Source organism: Chanos chanos, chromosome 1 (assembly GCF_902362185.1).
Source record: "Chanos chanos chromosome 1, fChaCha1.1, whole genome shotgun sequence".
Classification (NCBI taxonomy): domain Eukaryota; kingdom Metazoa; phylum Chordata; class Actinopteri; order Gonorynchiformes; family Chanidae; genus Chanos; species Chanos chanos.
In genome coordinates this window covers 26019877-26044513 of record NC_044495.1, presented here as the reverse complement: position 1 = coordinate 26044513, position 24637 = coordinate 26019877, and the positions used below count along the sequence as shown (strand labels likewise).

At 40.5% G+C, this 24637-nt stretch overlaps 2 protein-coding genes across 2 annotated transcripts; one reads left to right on the top strand and one right to left on the bottom strand.

Moving 5' to 3' along the window:
- The first annotated feature begins 514 nt into the window (after positions 1–514).
- On the top strand, positions 515–14886 carry sema3c (sema domain, immunoglobulin domain (Ig), short basic domain, secreted, (semaphorin) 3C). Its single transcript, XM_030768466.1, has 16 exons — positions 515–619; positions 1383–1445; positions 3404–3523; positions 4744–4834; positions 6046–6165; positions 6596–6738; positions 6852–6966; positions 7371–7440; positions 8351–8495; positions 8784–9006; positions 10655–10743; positions 11124–11165; positions 11359–11516; positions 12186–12253; positions 12938–13068; positions 14497–14886. The coding sequence occupies exons 1-16, from the start codon at positions 530–532 to the stop codon at positions 14884–14886; spliced, it is 2058 nt and encodes a 685-aa protein (XP_030624326.1). The 5' UTR covers positions 515–529.
- Positions 14887–17432: 2546 nt separating this feature from the next.
- Positions 17433–22890, bottom strand: cd36 (CD36 molecule (CD36 blood group)). The gene is made up of 12 exons (XM_030777624.1): positions 22768–22890; positions 22027–22187; positions 20388–20532; positions 19749–19895; positions 19468–19559; positions 19257–19306; positions 18895–18964; positions 18481–18665; positions 18273–18391; positions 18102–18175; positions 17946–18000; positions 17433–17615 (listed from the first exon to the last, which is right to left on the bottom strand). Exons 1-12 carry the CDS (start codon positions 22888–22890, stop codon positions 17433–17435), a joined length of 1404 nt encoding a protein of 467 aa, XP_030633484.1.
- Positions 22891–24637: the final 1747 nt, after the last annotated feature.

Sequence of the window (24637 nt, the reverse complement as noted above, 5' to 3'; positions counted from 1 at the left end):
AAAGAAAGCAGGATAGTTTGGAAAGAGTTTGAAAGAGGAGTGGGAGGAGAGTGAGTGGATCAACATACTCCATTTCTTTAGCCTCTGGTAACTGATTAGAAAAATGATAAATATTCATGAGCTTGGCATTCAGGGTGAAGGGCTTTGATGGTATGGCTGAAGAGTTCTCTTTCATTGTCTAAGGATTCCATAGGAGAATGTTTCTGTGGGCAAGACAGAAAGGTGGTTACCTTAGTAATGCTTAGTTGCAGCACAATTAGTGATTTCCAAAGCATTTAGAAAAAAAGGGACTTAAGGGTTATGTAAAATTATTCACCAGCCATCAAAAGTATGCCTGCACCCTGATATTTTCCTATAATCCTCATGATCAGTGTTCCAGAGAGATGAAGAGACAGGCTGCACATCAGTTTGCATAGGTAATCTGTGTTTGTGTGTGTGTGTGTGTGTTTGTATTGTAGAGCTGCAGGCCTCTCAGTCCTTTGAACACTACAGCCTTTCAGAGAAACCCATGGACTATAGGATCCTGTATATGGATGAGGATCAGGACCGGATGTATGTTGGATGCAAAGACCACATCCTGTCTATGGACATCAACAACATCACCCATGGCACACTCAAGGTTAGTGTTCAACTGAAACACTTTATTTTAACACATTGAGTACACTGTAAACCTACTTTACTTGTTTGTAAAATGCAAACTACAGTCAGGTAGTGGCAGCAGTTGAGGCCATTTCTCCATCTGGAATCTGAGCATTATGTCCAAACAGACAACACCTCCGAGGTGCATAAACCTTTTCAGTTAGAGGTGACATAAACATTACTTTAATTATTTCTGCTGGCTAGGGGCACACAGGTGAGGCATGTTACTCATAACTGAAGAAGCATGGTGTGAATAAACAGACAGGATGACGTTTACCTCTCTGTAGGGGAATGAGGGCACATCTATTTAAAACATTATGACATGGTACAAATAGTCACAGAGACCTCAAAGGGTGCCTTAGTTCCACTGTGTTAATGCACTTTGGTTTCAAACTCTTCTTATGAACAACTGCAAGTGTTTTAGGTTGGATTTTGGGCTTTTCCTTTCCTACAACCCACAAAGTGAAATTTGTTTAAATAATTTTAAAACATAGCTTTCAGTACACTCTTAAATTTCTCTGCAATACCTTTAATAATTAATAATTAATTCATTAATGCTAATAATTAAGCATTTAAAAGCACTTTTTTCCAGTCTTTAGTTGCACAGTAATACTGAGAGTCTACTTGGTCAAAGAGGTAAATATTATGTAGGTAATATTATGCCTTAACATGTTTTTACTTTTCAGTTTCAATGCCCAAAACTGAGTGTTATCCTATTTCCTGTTTTTTTCCCTTAACCTCAGGTCTTTTGGCCTGCATCTAACAGCAAAATCGAGGAATGCCAGATGGCTGGCAAGGACCCCACAGTAAGAACATTGACACCTTTTAACTCTTGGCATGATTTCATGGGCCATCTCTCTTTCCCCTGTGATTAACTACCCAATGGAACTCACTTAGGTGCATGGTCACTCTGTTTACTGTACAAAATAAGTTCTGTTCAGAGCAACTGTGGAGCTGCAGATATGTTGCTCTAGGAGATCAGTGCAACGAAACCTCACTGTTGTCCTTAATTAAGTCTATTAAAAGACATTTGTGACGAGAGGAGGATTTTATTGCACTGCACCATAAGAACACTCCATAGCAGATATTGTCAGAGTACGCCTAATAACAGACTTTCAGAATTCAGAATTTCAGAGCTAGGAAATACTTGGACCAATTAATTAATTATTTTATCTGACATGGCTTATTTAGTAGGATGGTTGCATTCAATAACATTCAGCTTTGGATAATAATGTTATCTTTGGTGTTGACAAAAGTCCTTGTTTTGCATTTATATTTACTATTCAGTCAAATTGTTCTAATTTGTGCTAATAAAACATGGCAAACTTTGATGAATACCCTGTTGCTGTCTTCAAATTAATCTTCATGACAGTGGTTGTCCCAGTTTACAGAGAGCATTTTCTCCATTAAATGGAGCTCAGACTGAAACTATGAGACGGAGGCCATTGTACAGAATGATGTTAGTCAGGACTCTAGTGCAATGCCAGTGCAGCCGCTCTACTGTCTCTGAGTGAGAGACGTCCTTCATGACTGAAGTTATTTATGCTGTTCTGTGTGTGCCTCACGGGGTATACATGGTCCAACAAATATTTGTTAGGTATTTCTGCATTGAAATCTCTCCCTCTCTCTCTCTCTCTCTCTCTCTCTCTCTCTCTCTCTCTCTCTCTCTCTCTCTCTCTCTCTCTCTCTCTCTCTCTCTCTCTCTCTCTCTCTCTGTGTTCCCTGTGTTTAAACGTTATGCATGCTTTCCCAAACAGTATTTGTAGGTCTTAAGACAAAGCCTTTGTCAGTTTGTTATACTTACCCTCCAGATATGTAAATAACCATTCCTCATTCGAGATAAAGTCTGCAGTCATGAGGGTAGCAATGCATTGCCACATACTTTTTTTGTGCCCAAGGTAAGCATTTTTGGAGAATTATCAGTCCCTTTTCTCTGTCGGTCCTGTAGATGAACTCAGCCATGTTTAGAGTTCCTTTTCTTGAACTCAGCATGATCTCAGCTTGAACTTTGAGTCGCCCAGTATCTTTATACTTTCCTCGGCCGGTTATTAAAGCAGTGAGTGAGCTTGTGTAAGCCTAATTATGAATATGATCCACAAGCATATACAATTGATATGGTGTAGCTCAGGAGTAGATGTGTTGATGCAGAAAGTAAAGAAATGGGTGAGAGAGAGAGAGAGAGAGAGAGAGAGAGAGAGAGACATATGGTGTTGGAAGTGCTGTTGTTTTCCTGGAATAGTTCTCTCTGGATTTGTAGAGCATGAGCTGCTGCAGCTGCCGTTTCTCCATGACTCGCCAAGTTCCTAATGGTTCCCTGGGCGTCCCCTCTCCTGTCCTCATCTCCTTCCTCCCTCTCTCCAATTTCTTCAGACTCCTCCTTGGTCTGGGTCTTTACCACAAACAGACTTGAGTTCTTTTACTAAAGAGATGGAACTGGAGCTCAGCACCATTATAAACTAAACCTTTATTAGCCTTCAGTATGTACTAAAATAAAAGATTAACTATTTGGAATCTCTATTTCCACTTACATTTTCCAGGGAGCAGTTAATTATTCTTCCAGTGGGAGTGTGGCTGCCGCTCATTCCTTTATTTTTTCGCTGCATCATCACAAATAATGTAACATACAAACAAAATATACGACAATGTGTTTTTCTGTATCTTGAGTTAAAGACACTAGTATATTCGCCACCTTGAGGTTATGTGACTGACTCTCTCTCTCTTGCTCTCTCTCTCTCTCCCCCTCCCCCTCTCTCCATCATTCTAGCACGGCTGTGGAAACTTCATTCGGGTCATCCAACCTTTCAACAGAACTCATCTGTTTATCTGTGGGAGTGGAGCTTACAGTCCAGTGTGTGCATATGTGAACAGAGGGCGGCGACCAGAGGTCAGCAGGTCTCACATAACACAGCCGATTACCATCTCTATCATTTGAACTGTACCATATGTTTTGTTTTATAACATATTAACGACAACTGAAGTGTTATGGACTAGCTCATATGCTGAAAGGAATTTTGGGGGGACTATCAGTAAGGCTACAGTTTACCGCTTCCATTACACCACCAAGAAGGTTTTAGATGTGTCATTATTTGAGGTACAGGCAATTATTCCTGCATACATCAATGAAATTGTTGTCTATTCTGCCCTAACAGTTGGGGCTATCTTAGAGAGGTCTGGGTAGGGAGGGCTAGAACACAGCTGACTGTCCAGAAGAAGAGCGTTGACTGAAAGCTCACAGCAGTCCACAGCTCCTGCCAAACTCTGATAGAAGCAATGCTGCCTGCGGCCTCTGCCAGTTTCCTTAGACCAGAGCTTTGCTCTTTGTCATTCTGCTCTTGTTTGAAAGGCGAGTTCGTCTGTTTTTCCTTTCTGACCCTAGTCTCCCCCCAGTTCGTGGTTATGGCTTTAAACCAAGACAGTTCTAGGTTGCCAGTTCAGTTGACCCTGTGCCCATAGATGCGTGTGACATCACATCATTAATACTGTATGGCAAGGCCACCACAGACAAGCCAGACAACTTGCGTGTGAGCTGATGCATGTTTACTCATTGTGTATGTACCACCACTTGAACTCAAAACGATTGTGGAGATGCCAGTCAGCCCAGATCATGGTGAATGCAGCATTCTGAGCCAGAATGGGGAGCGACCTCACTTTCCTGAAAAAAGTCCCTGGGTTGAGTGGGGCACATATCTCAGTCAGGGCAGCCTAATGTGGCTGGGACTTGCCGGCACCAGAATGGAGTTCAGGGCAGAGTTGGCGGTTGCTATGGAGCACTAAAGATTCTGAATGGTTTGTCAAACCGTGAAGACGAGGCAAGGATCCAAAGCCCTCAGTTACAGCAACAGCATTTCAGCAGTTTGAGAGGAAATATCTTCTCCCTCCCATTATGAAATTTTTCTTTCATGTAATATGGAAGGGCTGCGAGGGTAGAGCCAAGCAAAGGGTTTGTGACTCCAAAAAAACAGGGGAAAAGAGAGAAAACAAGAACAAAATTTCCTAAGCACTTTTGGAATGATCACAGGCTGATATTTATGGCTAAAGAACAAAAGCCCAATGTTCCTGAACACGTTCATTTTACTGTAAAATGTGTTTTTTTCTGTTTTGCAGGAGCAAGTCTTCCACATCGCTTCAAAGGGAGAATCTGGGAAGGGAAGGTGCTCGTTCAACCCTCGCGTCAACACTGTCTCTGTCATGCTCAGTAAGTCAACGTATCTCTATATCTGTAGCTCCTATTAGAGAGGCATATAGCTTCCTATCTCTTGATCAACCCAACCCCCTCCCCTCTTCCCCCAGTGACCTCATGGGTCAGCATGCTCACGTCTCTCAGCTAGGCTCTCGCTTTTGATCTCTCATTGGTCTGTGAGTATCAAATTGCTTGTTGACACTGCCACTACTCCATGAATCGCACGCACAACTTGCTTTTCAGAGACACCAGAGATGGATGCTGTGTCAGCTAACACTAGAGTCTGACAGCCTTTTGCAGCAGGCTCCAAGCAGCAAAGACACGAGGAGCAATATGCACCAGTCCCAAGAGGGTGCAGAAGCTCAGACAGTCTGAGAGAAAAGAACTTTTCTGTCTGGGCCAGATAAAATACGTCATAATCTACACCATAATCTCCTCCCTCCACACAACCCCTTATAGTGACAGCGTGCAGTCTGGGTGCTGTCAACACGCTTTCATCAGAGCAGCATTTGGCCCCAGGCCCAAAATCCCAACCACAGGGCCCAGTGTAATGGAGTGATGAAATGGTGGGGTGATGGCACATTGAAAAACATGTGAGACATGAGCATGGCTCAGAGTCGTCAGCAGCCACGGAGAAGGCTTCAGATGAATGCCAGCCTGACCTCCCAGGGCGGATTAAAAATAGGGAAGGGACTATCCGTAATTACAGACTTGAAAATACGTAGCCAAGATAAGACAGTTTTTTAAAAACAACTGACAGCATCATGGCAGCACCAACGTTTCAAATGATAAATAAACAATGATGAAAAAAAGCAATTTTGTATTTGGGATGATCAATGGGATGACTAACACACTGTCTTGGGACAGTTCTGGGAAGTTTCTGGAAAAGGTTAGTCTGGAACCCTGAGTGTCAGTCATTAGTAGTGCACAGTGTCAAGGGATAGAGTGGTCATTATTTCATTTTACACATATTGATCTCAATTAGGTTCGTTGGCACACAGGGCATTCTAACATCAGTCAACGAATGACTCTTATCCAAGAATAACTTGCACAACAGTCCAATAAAGCAGCCACAAATATTTAGAAATATTTTAGTATTTTTGTCTTTAAATGGTTTGGTGCTGAGACTCCACCTGGTTCTGCACAACTTGAGGGCTTTTGTGACTGTGAGGTTAGTCCAGGCTTGGCTTCACTCAGCTTTGAAACATTATTGGTTTTGTCCACAGACCAGGAGCTGTTCTCTGGCATGTACATTGACTTCATGGGGACAGATGCAGCCATTTTCAGAAGCCTGACCATGAGGAATGCTGTAAGAACTGACCAGCACAACTCCAAATGGCTGAGTGGTGAGACAGAATCAACATGTAAAAACACAACAAAACGTCCACATGTTTGATGATGTGTTATATATACTATCAAAGGTTTACGATACTCAGCACAAAGCTGGTCTATGAAAGACCATGTCTCTGTGAGAACTGTCTGTACATCTATGGAAGGAGTTCATTGAAGACTCTTAAATTGGAAGAGTGAAAACAATAATCGGCTGTGAGTTTTGGTTTGTCACTTGCAGACACCATTCTCTCAATTAAACATCCAGCAATAATCTGTGTGTAAGTTAGAATTTGCAATGTCCTTTAAGTTTCTTAGCAGGGCACTTTAGAATTCATTGAAAAATTCTGCGCAGTATAGTGTGAAGATATTTGTTTTCAGATTTTATGCCCTTTCATGTGAAACTAATCCTTTGTTGTTCATTCGGCTCTGTTTGCTTTAATGTAGAGCCAGTTTTCATTGATGCCCAGTTAATACCGGATGGCTCAGACCCAAACGATGCCAAACTTTACTTCTTCTTCCGTGAAAGACTGACAGACAACAGTGGAAACACCAAAAATATTCACACAATGGTGGCCCGAGTGTGTCCAGTAAGTGTGTGTAGACTCGCAGTGCAATATGGTCTCAGCTTACACAGGACATTCCTCATATGAGACTGTCTTTTTATTTAATGTGTGAGCCATTGTTTCTGTCTCGTTGAAAGAATGACACTGGAGGTCAGAGAAGCCTGGTCAACAAATGGACCACATTTCTGAAGGCTCGTATGGTGTGCTCAGTTCTGGAGGATGATGGTACCGAAACCCACTTTGATGAACTTGGTAAGTTCAAAATGGAAATGTGCCTGTACATATGGATAATTCACACCTGTGTTTAGACCTTATCTACAACGCATTCTCAGCGATTTACTGGCTCTGACCCTCAGCCATTTCCATGCGTGTCACTGTCCATTAAGGAGAGCTTAAAACCTTAAAAAATATCCCTCATGTTTATTTAACATTCAACACGTTTCCATCCCATTTCATTCATTATGAACTGGGTCATATCTGTTTTTATGGCTGTGGGTCTGTACACTTTTGGTTTTGTGGACATTTCCAACCACAAATGTTCACCTGTGTCCATTCAGGCATGTTCCTTGTCTGGTAATGAACTGTATCATGCACTAAAGTAACAAGTTGGCTGATGGATATCAAGTCACTAAGCAGACTAGTGTTCCTCCCTCCAGAAAATGTGTTTTTACTGGAAACTGACCACCCCAAGGGCCTTCTGGTGTTTGGTGTCTTCACATCCACGAGGTAAAGTCCAAGCCAGCCTGCTCTTCACTTCCAGAGTTTCTTTCATGTATGCATGCATGTTTGTAGGATCACTGTTGACCTGAAGAAATATAGCTTTGATAGTTCTATCTTGACTGCATAAGCATCTGATTATACCTTAAGAATGCTCCACTGACTTCTGCATTCAGGAAACTGATCAGTGACATGTCTTCTATTCTGTGGATATTCTGTCTGTTGAACTGGAATTAATGATAACTGTTTAACTGGAGCCATTCTGAAATCTTATTGTATCGTATTGCAACTTGGTCTCAACTGAATGTCAGTGCCCACAAACTATGCCTTACTTAAGCATAAACACATTATGCATTATCTTGTTGTCTGTATTTCTCACTATCTTGGTGAGTGCATTACTCATTTCAGACAGGGTTAATTAAGGTAACTGTGCAGTCTGCAGTCCTGAACCACAGCAGGAACTTTTTTTCCAACCCTGTTAGATTGTAGTTTCCGCTCCATAACCCCTCCATCTCCGCTCTACTCAGCTACAGAGCTGAGGTGGTTCTGCATAGTTTCTTACTGTGGCCAAAGCAAATATGAGGAGGTTTGTGGTAGTCTGCACTTTTGTTATTCCTCTCCACACAACATGTTTCTGCCCTCATCCTCTTGATGCATTTTGGCATTTGGTGGCTGAACAATGCCCTTCAGTGTGCTGCCCTGGTCTGGGTTCCAGGTTCTCTGCCAAACCACATTATATCCTTGTGGGAAATGGGAAAGGTGTCCACTCGGAGTTGGACTGACTAATATTCCACTCAGATTGTATGACTTGGATGCTCCTGAAAAGCCAAATCCTAAGTGGATATAATGTTTATGCAGGAAGCTCCTGTATTGATGTATCACCTGCTCACAATATGGGATCTATTTTTCATTTCCTCAGCTCTGTATTCAAGGGCTCAGCTGTGTGCGTGTACAATATGGCAGACATCCTCACTGTCTTCAATGGCCCGTTTGCCCATAGGGAAGGGCCCAACTTCCAGTGGGTGGCCTTCCAGGGAAGAATACCCTATCCAAGGCCAGGAACTGTGAGTCACAGTTTTTCCATTAGCGTCATGTGTCCCTGTTGCACTTTAGGGCAAAGTATGATGTTTACCTCCAGAGTTTAGTGACTAAGCAATAACGTGAATTCTCTGATCAATGCTGGTGCATTTTGGATTGGACAAGCCATAAAATTATTTAGACTGATAATGTTGGTGCTTTAGAGTGATAAAAATCAGAGAAATATCAGATAGAATAAGTGATACGTCAGTTAGGACCTTTGCTCTCTAAAATAATCTCTCTTTCTTTCTCTCTCTCTCTCTCTCTCTCTCTAGTGCCCTGGTGGAGCTTTTACCCCACATATCCAGAGTACCAAGGAGTTTCCTGATGAGGTGGTGATGTTTGTGAGGAATCACCCTGTCATGTTCAACCCTATCTATCCTGTGGGCAGAAGACCATTGGTAGTCCGCACTCACACAGACTACAAATACACTTCAATTGCTGTGGACCAGGTGACTGCAGCAGATGGACACTATCAGGTCCTCTTCCTGGGGACAGGTACAGTAATGTAATTCTGAAAATAGAATAAGCATAGAAGCCTATCATACATGGCTTTGTCGGCAGGTGCCTACTTTGTCTATCTGCCTTTGATGGCATGTACATGTTAATGACACATAATAATTACATGGTACCAAAGGCTCATATAAAACCAAGAGGAGAAAAGGTTGTTAGGGTTCACATGCAAAGATGCAACTGCAGACCCAATGAAATATAATCAAGTTTATCAGAGAAAGTCCAAATCTGGCGGCAATCTCGAAAACAATTCCAAGCCAGGTCAAAGCTAGTAGTCTTCAGGGCAAACAAATCCAAAATGTCAGTCATAATACAGGTCTAGCCAGGATTAACAGGGTCAGAATTCTGGTTTTCAGATTGCAAACTGCACAGACGGGCTCAGAAAAACACACTGGCACAATCTGACAACGAACAGGTACAGACACAGGACTTAAATACACAGAGCAGTTGACAGCAATGACATGCTATTGGTAGAAAATAGGAGGTAACGCTTCAGGTAATAATAGTGATCAGGTGGGGGGTGGAGACAAGAGCACACGGGAACAATCAGAAGCACACGACAACACCAAACGCAAGCAAAGCACATGACATGACAATGCACAGAATGGCCAGCAGGGTGGCCAAAAGTCACAGTCCTGGGGGGTATTTCAAGTATGTGGTTTAGTGATTAACCCGGCTAAGTTAACTCAGAGAAAGTAGTAAACCTACTAATAGAAGAGGCCTTTGGCTTCATTCTCCTAGCAAAACAAAGCCATAGGGCTCTTCTATTTGGAGATTTACTACTTACTCTAGGTTAACTTAGCTGGGTTAGTCACTAAACCATGTCCTTGGAGTACTCCCTTGGCAGGAGTACTGACAAAGGTTTAGTCATAGTATGTTCCAAGCAATAATAAAACAGTCTGTCTCTGTGTTATCGGGGTGTTTCATGAGCAGGTTGTGGAGGACATGAATCTCAGTCATAGTGTGTTTGAAGATGAAGGGACAGTATTGGCTTTTTAGGGAGAGTGAAAGAGTCAGTCTGTATCTTGAAGTGGAATCAGCTACAGATTTCCAGGATGGAACATGAAGCCGGTGTTTTCAAGCAAATGGGAAGGATGAACAGAATGGGGAGAATGGGGAGAGTGAGCAGGGAGGGAAGGAGTGTATGTGTTAGGGAAGTTACTGATACTGGGAGTCAGTCTCACAGCTGTTTGTGTTTATCAGCCTTCCATTCTTCCAACGTCCTAGTGGCACGCCAAAAGCGCTAGCTGGCTTCGGGGCTTTTGTTCTGCTGGTGATCGGGATCTGAAAGGGGGAATTTCCAAGCCTTTTTGCTATGTTGGCCTTCTCCTCCCTTCAAGACAACTTTACTGTGAAAGAAATGTCCTCAGCTGAGATGTACTTACCTTGACCATGCACGCAAATACACGCTCTTCACTTGACCCATATGAGCAGTGTCTCATGCCAGATTCTTCACTGAACTGGGGAGAAAACAATGGTTATGCAGTTATGTATTTTCACAAGCAACTAATTTCCAACAATGTGTCTACCCAGAGTTCATGCCTCCTTTTAAGCCTTTATTGTGGTTCTGTCAGATGCAATGAGTTACGTGTTTAACATTTTCTTCGGTTTTCTGTCTCCTCTTTGCCCACAGACAAAGGCACGGTGCAGAAGGTGGTCGTCCTGCCCACTAACCGCTCCTTGGATGAGGATCTGATCTTAGAGGAGCTGGAAGTGTTTAAGGTTTGGCCTCGCCCTCTCTCACTCTGTTCTTTACTCTGATAAAAACTCCTGGCAGATGTGAGGGATGTTGGCTACAGAACAAAACACAAGCAGCTGACTGGGATCTTGTTGGCCCAGCCAGTAAGGTCTTTCACAAAGCACTGTACTAACATAACAGTGTCTCACACCACACACACAGCACACAACTCACACAACAGCAGATACAGGAACACATTACAATTGCACATATGTCTCATGTTGCACATAGAAACACAATAATCATTAAATAGGCCATCAGGTTTCTAATGCCATTCAGCATCTCTCTCAGCAGTTATAGGGGATTTCCTTTTAGTGTGTCATTTGAAGTAAACTGTCTCTCTCTGATCACATTTCTTTTCCAGGGCAAAGCAGCTGTAACAAACCTAAGAATTTCCTCCAAAAAGGTATGTTGCTGCTTTTGTATTAGGCAAAAGAACAAAACAAAACAAGTAAAAGGGAAATCAGTGAAAATCTACTCTGCATGTTAAACTTTTAAAAAAATGGCACAACTGTAGATTTTAGTGAACTAATTTTCTTTTCACTGAGGCAGACATTAAAATAAACAATTATATGTCATTTGCACTGTTTGTATTTCAGCAACAGCTGTACGTCAGCTCTGAGAACGGTGTTTCCCAAGTGTCCCTGCATCGTTGCCATGCCTACGGCTCAGCATGTGCGGACTGCTGCCTAGCTCGTGACCCCTACTGTGCCTGGGATGGTATGAGCTGCTCTCGCTTCTACCCCACAGGCAAGAGGTGCGGTCACCAAATAATCTTGTATAGATATTTACAGAGTCTCTTAGTGGTGTTATGATTGTTGGCCAATGATTTTTTAATATTCATTCCATATGCATGCTTTAAAATCAAATTTTAGTAAGTGATCTAGATGGTTTTGCTGCCATTTTGGCCTGTGTTTGAGGATATATTAACATAAAGCATATGTGACTGCAAAGGACAGCTCCATTTTACTTAATGATCTCTAACAGCTGCTGAACATTAAAAGCAGTAAATAGCTGTTCAGATTCAATTTGATCGCATTACTTCTCATTATGTTTTAACTTGCAGTTTAAACTTCATTTTTTTGTGTAGTCTTTGGCAATGGTACTACACCTCTGGGTAGAATAATAATGAAACACACGAAAGTACTTTTATATTACTGTATTATTTATATAATGAGTTTTTTCTAGATATGTCTAGACTGTGATACACCAAAACTACTTTAATATTCCTAACATAGATGACTGTGTGCAATGATATGTTCTGAATATTGTTGTAAAGTTTTTGAAGCACAGATAACCAAAGTGTCATAAAAAATCAAGATTGCTGCTCTAAATAAGACTTTGCTATTTTTTTTTACACTAAACAGTAAAAGTTGAGAAGGTAATATGAAAGGTAGTAAATAAATTTGTGTTGATGCCATTTCAGAAGGAGCAGGAGGCAGGACATCATGCATGGAAATCCATTGACGCAGTGTAGGGGATTCAATCTGAAAGGTAAGCTACAGGACAGGAGGTGTGGTCACGCTCACTAACTTCACTCATCACGATAGTTTGAAAGTTTAATAGCTTTATTATATCTTTATTATACTTCATTATATCTTTAAAGTCTCTCCCTCACTCCTGCTTTCTTCTCTCCTGTCTCAGCCCCCCTGCCTTCACACACACACACACACACACACACACACACCATCTATTCCTTGGTGAAAATTCTAAGTGACAGAGCTCAGGGACAGTGATAATTTGAACATGAAGAGTAGTCTAAACAAAGCAGGAAACACTATTCACTGTCTGTCTCATTCCCAATAATAATTATCATCTTTCTCTAAATGAACATGTACCCAGGGACAGCAGCAGCTGCCTATTACAGCTAATTGGTCTCTGGTGCTGTCATTGATTCGGCTGAGTGATGTGCCGTTCAGGCAGAGCAGCAACAAATGACAAGTCTGATAATGTGGTATAGGATTTCTTTAGACAGGACGACCATGCAGAAAGCAGTGTGATCTCTCGTTTTGAGTCTGAGGGGTGGAACATTGCTTGCTCCGTTACATTTGACTCAAGCTGTGTGGCTACATATGCAGCTGTTAAGTGCACTGTGGGTCAGCCTTTGGACTCTAGCACAGGCAGTTAGGTGCCTTGTGAGTGGGTGTGAATGAATAATGTAGAGGACATCTGCTTCAGCCTACAGGAATGCTGTGGAGATGGCCCAGTATGGCGTCAGGAACAACACCACTTTCCTGGAGTGCTTGGCCAAGTCTCCTCAAGCATCCATCAGGTGGCTCATCCAAAGAGACAATGATCGTAGGAAAGAGGTTAGCTTTCATTTGTAATGGTGTGTTTGTTGACCCACTCCTGTATCAGACCACAAAAGAGTGGTACAGCTCCTTCATGGTGTAGCTCAGTGGTTCCCAACACCAGCTCCGGGGATGTCTCTGCCTTGAAAACATTTGTTTTAGCCCAGAACTGGCACAATTGATTCCAGTGACCAAACCTTGCCAAACCTTGATCAGCCCAATCAGCTGAGGGTTACAATAAAGCTATGCAGGGCAGAGAGTCCCCAGGGCTGGAGGTGAGAACCACTAGTTTAACCTTAATGCATCTCTCTTTTATGCACAGTGGGGAGAGTGCATTCACCAGTCCATTTCCAAACCTATCATGACAATTACATGAGATCACAGCCTTCTTGGTTTGAAGATTTCAGATTTTCACCTCTCCAAATGCCAAAAGCTGCTCCCTCAGTGATTTTTTTTGTCTGGGTGGTGCTTCAAATGAGATGTGGTCAGACATTATGGTTACTCAACTAATGAAACAATTTCCCAGAGGAAAAACAATAGTTTTGCAAATAACTTTCACTTCTTTAACTGTTAGTCCTCCCAGTGGGAAGTAAGCGAAGAGAGAATGCATGTGTCGAGGTGCCTGAACACACCTGCGACTTAATGCTGTTTTATAGTTCTCACAAAGAGTGTATGTTACTGCAATGTCAACTGATTTGCAAGGCACTTTGAAGGATGCCTGGATTCCTCTTCATATAAGGGCAAAATCCTCTGCAGTACTTCCTCATGACAGAGACAATACAATCAAACTTAGAACTGTATTTGAATGTTAATGTATTTGAATGTTAATGTATTTGAAGTGTATTCGATACCTTTTTAAAAGATGTAATGGCCTAACCATATGACCCCACATGTGCACTCTCTCAAGTTCTGATGTAATCAAAAAAGGGAAAGAAATAAACAACTACAAACTGCAGGGCTGCACATTGTCACATCCTCTATGATGTGACAAAACTAAAGTGGGGAAAATGCTTGTAACGAATCAAAATATAGAGATATATTTATCTTTCAAAGATAACTTCAACAGCAGAGCTTAATGTATTTTCCTTGTTGTTGTTGTTTTTAGGTCCATCATCCTCCTTTGTGCAAATCCATTAATTTTTCATTTAAAGTAGGCTTAACGTAACCAGGTCTAACCATTTTACAAAGAAGATACTCTCATGTGCTTCTTGCAAGTGCACAGCAAAGTACCACTCAGTAACAGTGACATCCCTACACTAATGTATAGCAACAACATCTAATAGTCAGCTCTCACTGTTGTACCCCTCTAAATTTTTTGTGGTTCAGCATAATTTGTGCCAAGCCCTCAGTAACCAGAAATTTGTCTTTGAAAATATTTGGTCTCTTGCCAAAAGAGATGTCATGGTCCGTCAACTCACACATCTAAGCTTCTGTTTATTTGTGCAGGTTAAACTGAGTGACCGTGTTGTGTCGACTGATCATGGCCTCCTTATCCGCTCAGTGCAGCACTCAGACCAGGGACTGTACTACTGCCTGGCTACAGAGAATGGTTTCAAGCGCACAGTGGCTAAGATACGCCTGCGTGTTTTGAGTGAGGCCTTGGTCAGCACTCTGACCGAGAAGCAACACTCACCGTGGGGCTGGGCGGCTTCTCTACACCCAAAGGCGCTAGTAGAAGCTTTTAGCCCAGCTGAGACTCTTGCCATGCAACAGTACTGCAAGGAGCGAAAGCAGCTCCAGAATCTGAGCCCTGTGAGGGGAGACCTGGCCAAACTCAAGCCCCTGCTGGATCGCCGAAAGAGCCGCAACCGCAGGAACAACCTCCCCGAGGAGTAGACGTAGAGATGGGAAGGACGAGGAGAATTAGAAAATAAAATCTAACTTATTGATGGTTAGGTTTAGGGCCCTCTAAACCTCACAAATATGGACCTCATTTTTTTTTTTTTCATTTCCCTCCACAAGTTTCAGGTGAAGAAAACGTGGAGCACCCTGTGTTTCCTGTGTAATAGTTTAATGTGCATGTGGGACGCTGACCAGATGACTGTGACACATGTGCCACCATACACACGTGTGCATTTCATACTGTCTAGTAAGTAAGTCCTCACACGTTACTTGAGCGTGTGAAGATACTGGACAGTTTTGCATTCTGATACACAAGTGATAAAGCAGACAAGGATTTCACTCCAATCTGATGACTTAATAAATAAAATATATTATTTGCCAAAGCGTACAATGAAAGAACAAGGAATGTGGAGCTCTGTTAAGGCCCTGGGTTCAGACAGATTCAGTTCCATGAAACATAGAATAATGGGCAGACACATCTTATCAGTCAATATTTTTCATTAGTGCCATGCCAATGCATGCAAATTTATTTGCCACATCTACAAAAAAGGCAACACATTATCCTTTTTATTTTTTTAATTTTTTAGAATTTGGCAAAACTACAAGTTCATGATTGCGTAATACGGACTCTTTACAGTTTAGAGCAAATCCATGAGGACAAATAGCAGTCCCTTATACGAATGCTAATCTTTTGTTAGTTCTTTTTGTCATTGTACAAAATCCAATCTCACAAAGTAATAACACTTTCTCAAGAATGGTCTGTACCAAATTGTTATGAGTGTATATCACTGCTGGAAATGAAAACCTACTGGAGAGGTCAAAGAACCTCTCTGATCAGCTGCTACCCAAATGTACAGTGTAAGACTTTGGAGTTCCACCATCACCCAGAGTTGTAGTTCTTCTCTATCTCCAGCATATACTCTTCATGCAACTCTAACATGTGACCATGAGAAATGTTTTGTATTAATATCTTAACGGATTTTAAAAATATCTCCCCCATGTCCAAACATCTGTACATGCTCATCAAATACATTTGTTTGTCTGGCAGTATTTTGATAAGAATGTTTTTTCAGGTGGCATGCTGAAACCAACCTCGCACTGTCATTTGTCTCTTTCATTTCATATGCCCTCTATTGAGCCACATTTTCGTTGTCTTTGAAAAAAATCACTGAAAGAAAAGTGGAAAAGTGGAAAACAGGACACTTTGCCTTGTACATTGTAGCATTTGATTTGAGGCACATGTATTCTGTTTACAACAGCGGCATAGCTGGATCGTCATCAGCATCTGTGTGTTTACTGTGGACCTTAGCTATTGTTCAGGATGTGGACTCTTACTAGTGTTTGTGTACAGAGCTTGTGTTGTTGATTGTCATTAAAATAACTTATGTAATTTTGCACAATATTGTTGTATTTGTGTTGTTAGACATGGTCATTGTGTACATATTTCACCACATACCCTTGAGAAAATTTGAGCGTGATTTGAGAGTGATACAATACTTTCTTTGACTTACACTTTAATTATTTCCTTAACCCCCTTTTTTCAGCTGTCAGTGCTCAAGGCTCAGTTTGGCTGTCTTTTGAAATTAATAATATTCATGCCATAGCAATGTTGTTATCATTTAGTACTTAAACCAAGATGAAACTGCCTTAACAGTGAATGTCAGTTATAATTATACATTGTGTTATTGTAAGTTTTGCATTTCTATTTATTGATGTTATAAAAGCTTAAATAAATGCATTAGATGAACATTAGTTGTTGTTGCCCATTCAAGGTTTGGGTGTGTGAAGGTAAAATATTTCCAGATGTTTGAATTGTTTCTGTCTGCTCTTCTTAATTTTGTGAAGGTGTGTCACTCCAGATGATGGCTGATATTTAAATCAAATCACATCAGATTATTGTAATGGGAGGGATCAATCAGCAATGATGATATGTAATCAATATGTTAATGCTGCCAAACTGAAGATAAATATGGGTCTTAATAAGACAAATCCAAAACCTTATATAATATAGAAAAAGAAAGCTATGTGCAACTGAGTCCAATGCTAGAGCCCACATTCAACAGTATATTACTGCTTACATGAGGATATATGACAAGTTTACTCATCAAGTAAATATCTTTAACAAGCAAACCAAACTGCCACATAGAACCACAGAAAAATAGATCAAACTAGTGTTTTCTTGCTTCTTCTCATTTAGTGGCAACATGAGATGAAAAAAGATGCTGATCAAACAATATTTGTTGCAAAGTTTGTTCTTTATTTTTCTTCCCCTACACAAAAGCTGAATAAGTTGGACCCTTGTGGAGGTGCACTACACAGATATTTGACATTTGTCAGAAGACTGTAAATACATTTGAGAGATGAGTATAGTGTAATACAGTCAATAGAATTCTCCCAATTCAGTGTAATTACAACTTATGATATTGCACTGTATGATAATGTATATTCTCCCTTTTGAATTTACTAGTTTAGCATTAAATAAATAATCCTGGATGTAAAAAAAATGGCTACATCTTTATAAGCATAATTAATAAGCACAATTAAAAAGTTTTATTAAGGTCTTCCTTTGCTTTCCAGGGTACTATTACTGCACATATGGTGCAGATCACAAACAAGATACAGCCAATGGCCAGCAGGGTGATCTGCACTATTTCTAGTGTCTTCATTGGGGTGACTAGCTGTGCCTTGAACATGTTGGCTGTCTCATCATCCAAGGATGCTGTCTAGTGGAAAAGAGAAAAGAGCCATTTGATTGACTGTAGGTTCTCTGGAAATTTGCAGAGACATTTTAATTTCTATAAACATCAGAGGAGAGCCCAGGCACTGCTCTCCTCTGAAATAACCATTTGGATCTTGTCCAAAACTCATTTTGGAGAACAGAATGAAACTCCAAGTAACGAACCAAAGGCTGAGGTGGATTGCTTATTGGACTTACAATTAGGCTGTTCTTTTTTTTCTTTTTCAAACAGACCTTAGAGAAGGGTCAGGGAATATCCGTCTGTTCTTTGTCATTTGGATTAAAGACTGTATCTGAGATACAAAGGTATGCTTACTTCATTCAGCCACAGCACAGGGAATACGGTGTAATCCTTCACTTTGAGCAAATCTCTGGAGGAAAAAGCACAGGCCGCATACATAGGTAAATGAACATTATCCACGACCAGATTCTTAGTACTGAAGAATGACATGATGAAACAGGTTCAACGCACTTGATAACTGTTGATGGGCCATACATCATATTCATTTGAAGCCTTTTGGCAAAATTCAGAGTGAAGCCAGTGATCTGACAAAAACAAACACAACAAATCTGTTAATTCCAAAACAAAGTTTTTTTGTTTTTTTTTGCTTGACTAAGTAGCTGAAGGCTGGAAGCTTCTTACTGGGTCCACGTCCAGAAATGTGGAGTGCTCCTCTTCACTGGGACTCAGCCCGTCCAGTGCCTGCACCAGACTTTCACTGCCATGCAGGAAGTGTGGCAGGGATATGAAGACTGGAATTCCTGTGGGAGATTTATTTGCTTTGTTAAGCTGATGATGATGATGATGATGATGATGATAACCTGATCTTGAATTAGGCATTGACCCTTACCTCGACATGTGGTAACGTCAAGAACTCCAGCTAGGCTGCAGTTTTGGTTGACCGGTGAATCGGTACAGTAACACATGTTGTCTGGGTTTTCGCTGGGAGCAGCCAGAGTTTTGTCAGGTAGCATATAGCGGTACACCTCTATTCCCTTCAGGTTCTCAGTGCTGACATATTCCGCAGACACCGACCTGAAATTTCATTGTTCAATTAAGCACTGTGGTCCTTTGCAACATGTATAGGCTGACCTCTTGTGACAGAGATGTAAATTACATTAGCTGCATCACTACATCTTTACCATATTTCATTACTATTTTCTAGCGGAAAGCGAAGGTTTGAGTCATTCATGAACATGCCTGATTCATGATTGGTAAATCATTAATCAAAAAACTGTAACTAATCATGGGCAATGTAGCATACCTGCAGATATCAGAAGAGAAGAAATACAATGGTTCTCTCTTGTCCAAAAAGGGAGCAAAGGAGGACCCATCTGTTGAATGATTATTGCATGAATTTCAAATTTTGTAGTAATTGTTAGTAATTATATTATCTCAGAAGTTATGGGGGCAAGGTCCGTGGTAAAGTAAAGATATTATTATCTCAAATAAAATGTAAGTTTAATATTTTAAAATTACATTACATCTTTGCCGTGAAGTTGGTCACATATTCTGAGACATGCACTGTTTTTGTGTGAGTGTTTGTGTGTGTGTATGCGTGTGTGTGTGTGTTAGCTAAGTGTTCATGCTAGAAATGAAAATGGAAATGGAAAAGTTCTCGCTCACCTGTGCCATTGATCATGTTGCAATAAGTATCATTCCAGAAAGACACAGTCCTGCAAGGACAAACCAGAGGAGTTACCTCCCAAGCCTACAGTGCAGATAATGGAAAAACCAACCTTTGTACTCTGCACTTAATTCAGACCTCTGCAGCTTCAAGCATGACAACTGAAAACGTGATTTATATACATGGGCTTAGACACATTGTGAAACTCACGGTTCCCTTTGCCATCTGTCAATCCTGGATACTTTTGAGATGTCATCTTTGCCTGTGAAAACATTGTAGGGTCCATCGTACGTACCGTTGTACTAAACAATGCAAACACAAAAGAGCAGCAGGTATTTACAAACAAAATATCTGATATCAATGCATAAATATTTGATGTTAATGCACAAACACCTTATAGGATTTAGGAGACCTTCGTTGTGAAGGTAGAAATAAAGATTGATGTGATCTGGGAATGCTTTGTCTCGGTGGAACAGTAGTATTTGACTTACAGGATGAAACACACCCAGGTCTGTTTTCAGCATGGGGTCAGGATACCCCCACAGCAGCTCTTTAACATTTCTCCTTTGGAAGAGGGATGAATTACTTAATCTCATAAACAAATCAAGCATAGCATGGGGCAGGACTGGGTAGGAACCCTGAAAGGACAGAGAGAGAAGATACATCAGGATCTTGCACCATAATAACTGAGATGCACACAAAGCAAAGGCTACAAATGCTACAATAGTGGTAATGCGTGCCCACAACCACATGAATGCTGTACTGCATTTCACAAAAAGGGATGTTAGCATTCTGGTTTTACTGATGATATCATGTGATATCATGTGATATCATGTGCTATCGCAAAGATGTGTATAAAGCAGGTTGCTATAAAACAGATTGCATAACTGCATCTTTAGAATCAGTGTTATCAGTTGTTGATGAGGACTTTGCTACAAACTAATTGTTTAGTTCAAATTTATCAGTGATTTACAAGGAAGGGTTGAATATCCCTTGGTTGTGATAAAATAATTGGGTTTTTTTTTTAGAACAGGTTGTGGGGTTTATTCACTTCAGAACTCACAGCAGAATGAAATCAGTCAAGATACTGAAAGTGTGGAGTGGCCAGAAAAAGAGCCCTGATGACTTACTGCTACAGCCAGATTGAGCACAGTGAAAACATCCTCTTCTGACCCCACTGACATAGAGGGCTCAAAGATGGCTCCGGCTGGCAGCATGAATTCCACTGTATCATTGCTGTGGAAAGTAATGTTCTCCTTGGGTAGAAAACGTGTCCTGTGGCATGAACAGAGAAACGAGGGATGACACATGGCACAGAAGCTAATGTGGGTATGTAGCATATTATGAGTATGTTGATGGAATCTGGCACCAAAAAATTAGACTACATCAAATCAAATTAGGAGATTGCGAGAAATGGATACACAGATAAGTTTATTTATATCCATATAAATCCCCGCTACATTTTCATATTCAACTTCATATCCATGTGTTACTATTATCGACATTGAAAGTAATGATAACTAAAGAGACACATTGTAAACATACCTTCAGTTGGCTCAAAAAAGCTAAGCATATAACAGGCACAGTAGCATTTGAACACTTTACAGTAACACTTGGTAAAAGCACTAGTTGCACAGGGTGGAGTGTGTATGTAACATGTGTGTGTAGTGTGTAGGTGTGTGTAATATGTCTGTGTGTTTGTGTTGGCTCTAAAAGACTCATTATACCAGGGATGGGCAGGCTTTTGAGGGCTGATGGAAGGTTGAATGGTTACTATAGCAACATGCTAGAATGGAGGCTTGATACAAGCATGTGCATGTGTGTATGTGTGTGTGTGTGTGTGTGTGTGTGTGTTTGTGTGTGCACGTGCGTGAATGCAGATATTGTGTTTTGTGCTTGTGGAATTTGCTTAACATGTGTTTATACTGTGGTTGTGCCTGTAAAACCTGGCTGTATGTTTTCTTACAAATTAGATATGTTTAATAGTGTAAGTTTTAATAGGTTGATCATTGTGGGGAGAATGCCATTGGGCATTGTTGTATGGTTACACTGAGGAAGAGTGAAAGGTTACTGCACTCTCCCAGTCTTTAACCCTGCATAAACCCAGTGAATTCAAAATGATGAAGTAAAGGCTTGCTCTCTAAAATACTGGTGTGTTTTATTTACAAATGCTCTGTTAGTTTTCTGCATTCTAATTACAAGATGCAGAGGAAGATTTAAGCACAAACATTTTGGCATGTGCCATCCTCTGTGTGCAGTCGTAGAGAAACAAATTAGACAAACAGTTAAGCACACACCACTGATAACCATCCATACTGTCAGTTAATAGTTATTAGTAAACTCATTGGTTATTAATAATTAGTAAATTAGTGGCATGGTGCTTAAGTCTAGCTCTGCACTCTCTAACTGAAAAAAAAAAAACCCTCAAAGAATTTTTTTTTAATATAAACTGTCCCATTTATCTGACACAGAAAAACGGCTTTGAGCATGGCATAGACAAGCAGTCGCCCTTAATATGACGCAGGTCTATATGCTCAATTCTTATGTGTGTACTCTGACAACTGTAGGTCAGGAATGTATTGGCAGAATGTAATCAACCATAGTCAGTAACTGATCATTAAGAGCCACAACATTTTAACATACAGTTTAGCATGCTCTTATGATTGGGTCTGTTTCTAGATCATGTAGCCTATAAAAATATGTCCCATAAACATAAAATGCAAACAAAATCTCGCAGTGGATTATACGCGGATTTTCAACATGGCTTACTTGTATGTGTATGGTCCCCTTTGAGCAACAACTGGTTTGGATCCATTAGCTATGATGTCCTCTGAGTTTAAGACATCAAACAGCCAAAACTGCCTGTACACAGCTGCTCCTGCTGACACCCAGTTGTCATAGGCTATAGTTCCTACTTCAATGACAGCTTCCTACAGGGGATAAATAATAGGTTTTGTACTGGCTATCCTCCAGTTCCTTATGTTTTCATCAGTTGCACTGGGGTATAGGCGAATTCATACGCAGACTAATTATGACCACCATAGTAAACATGAAAACGCCTGGATGAAGTTATCATTTATTGTCAGTGACATGCCCAAATTGCTTTATGATATGGCAAACAGATATAAAAGTGATCTGGATGAGTGATCTACTAAATTTGCAATCTCTGAGGATTAGATGCTTATGTTAAACATAACATATTGTGTATATATATTTCTATATATATAAAACATGTCCATCCAAATGAATTCCTTCACCTTGACCACAGCACCAATACAGAATTCAATACACACGAATCATGTTTACAATCCTCCCTCAGTATATCACAATGCTCATTACTGTAATACACATCATCTTGTTACCCTATGATTATTCAGACCCTTAAGAAAAGGGTCTGATTGATTAAGAAAAATCAGGTCAAGAAAAACTCTATATCTTCAGAATACATGTACCATTGAAGCTTACATCTTCCAAAGTTTATTGCTTTATCTCCAAGTAACAATGGTCTACCTTTCTCACGGTGCCATCAATGATGCTGTCGCCTATTGGAATGAGTATACCACCCAGCACAGCCAGTATAGCTCCCAGCACGGCACCAGCGATCACGCAGTACCTCAGTACCTTGTAGTCCATAGTAATGTCCCCAGGCACTTGTGGTAAAGAATGACTGAGAGACGAGAATGGGGATAAGAGATGCCAGATCCAGTCTGTGGACTAATAGTTGTTATGCAAATGTGTAAAGGTCTTATATGAGACTTTAGACAGGTGAATCTACGTATCTGAAACTTCCTAGATCACATCCCTATCTTTAATTGATAAAGTTCTGCTGAGACACAGATAAGAGACACTTTGCAAAGTGCAGTGTCCCATGCTGACACTGTCAAATACAATTATGCTTTCTGCAGAGCTACAGTCAATGCTGTAGATTTTCCATTTTAAAGTACCTCAATCCACCTCAACAAGGATCACTGCTCTGGACATTTTTGCTCCAGCCTAGTATGGGCAAGTGTCATTTAGGTTAGGTGCTAAAAACATGCTTATAGAGGACAAACACAAATTCTTTTTGGTCATAAACTAAGAGACACTCAATATATTTTCTTTACGCTGTAAATGATTTAGCGTGTTGTAAATAGGCAAAGCACTGTGTACAGGCAAATATGAAATATTACTCCTTATATCATTTTACAGTCAGTGTTTTTGCTACCCAAAGCAAGTTATCTTTTTTTTAAAATTTATTTTACTTCACCATTCATTTCAATTGCCTATTACATACTGGTAAACTGTGCAGTATTCACTCTCATTCTCTCTCTTCTTCACTATTGCTTGAACTGATTAGAGCTGAACTGTCAAGATTTTTTAAACCATGCTCCATTAGTGCCATCTAGTGTTCAGTTCAGCTATAAAAATTTGTCACAATAATTTGCTCCCGGCAACAAGAGGAGTGTAGTACAGTTTTCCAAGGTGAGCATACTTACTGCAAAATTTAAAAATGCGCACACAGTGTGCATTAAGTATTAACTGAAGTGTCAAGTATTGTCACAGCTTATTATATAACAGGTTTATTCAAATATATGGATCTGTACATAAATGTTGTACATCTCTACTTTGTTATGTTCTTACAACCACATCATATTTCCCTCTATATTTGTGTTGTGTCTATTCCGACATGTCAGTCCCAGTATTTTGACTGCGTAAGAAATTATAAATATAGTAAGTAAGTAAATAATGTCTTACACAGCCCATATAGATACATGCTTTATTATACCATGATTGTTAGGTGGTGGAGCTAGAAGAGAGAATAAAAGGGAGAATAACTGAGGATGAGATTCAGTGGATAGAAACTGTTCACCTTGCACCCACAGAAAATTGTTTTCTACATTCTTCTTGCTCTGGGATTGCCACAAACATTGCTATTGGTAGGTGATATGATGTCAGCTGTGCCAATTAAAAACATTTTCCAGCACTCATGAGTACCATACCAGTCTATCTGTGGGCATGGTTTCACTGCTGCTCGTGGGTTTCCATTAGTGCTGATTAACTCAACCTTGTTTGTTCTAATCCAAATTTTGCCATTGGAAGTGGCAAGGTGCTGCCAGTGGTTTTTGCGCACTTTCTAATGGCTAAGCTTGACATGCAAAAGAGAGTGATCTTAGGCTCACTACAAAAAGACTAAAATTTGTACTTCTGCGGAGTCATTGTTTATGTTAATGAATCATGCATGGTCTCATCTTACTGCAAGGTATGAGTTACTATAGATGAAATATGACAGACTGAATATGGATCAATGTGCCCTCTTAAGACCTCAGCTGCTGTATGTCTATTGTCAGCTGAGAGTATATAAAACATATTCTTTAGAGGTGCTCCTGGAGAGACAAATAAT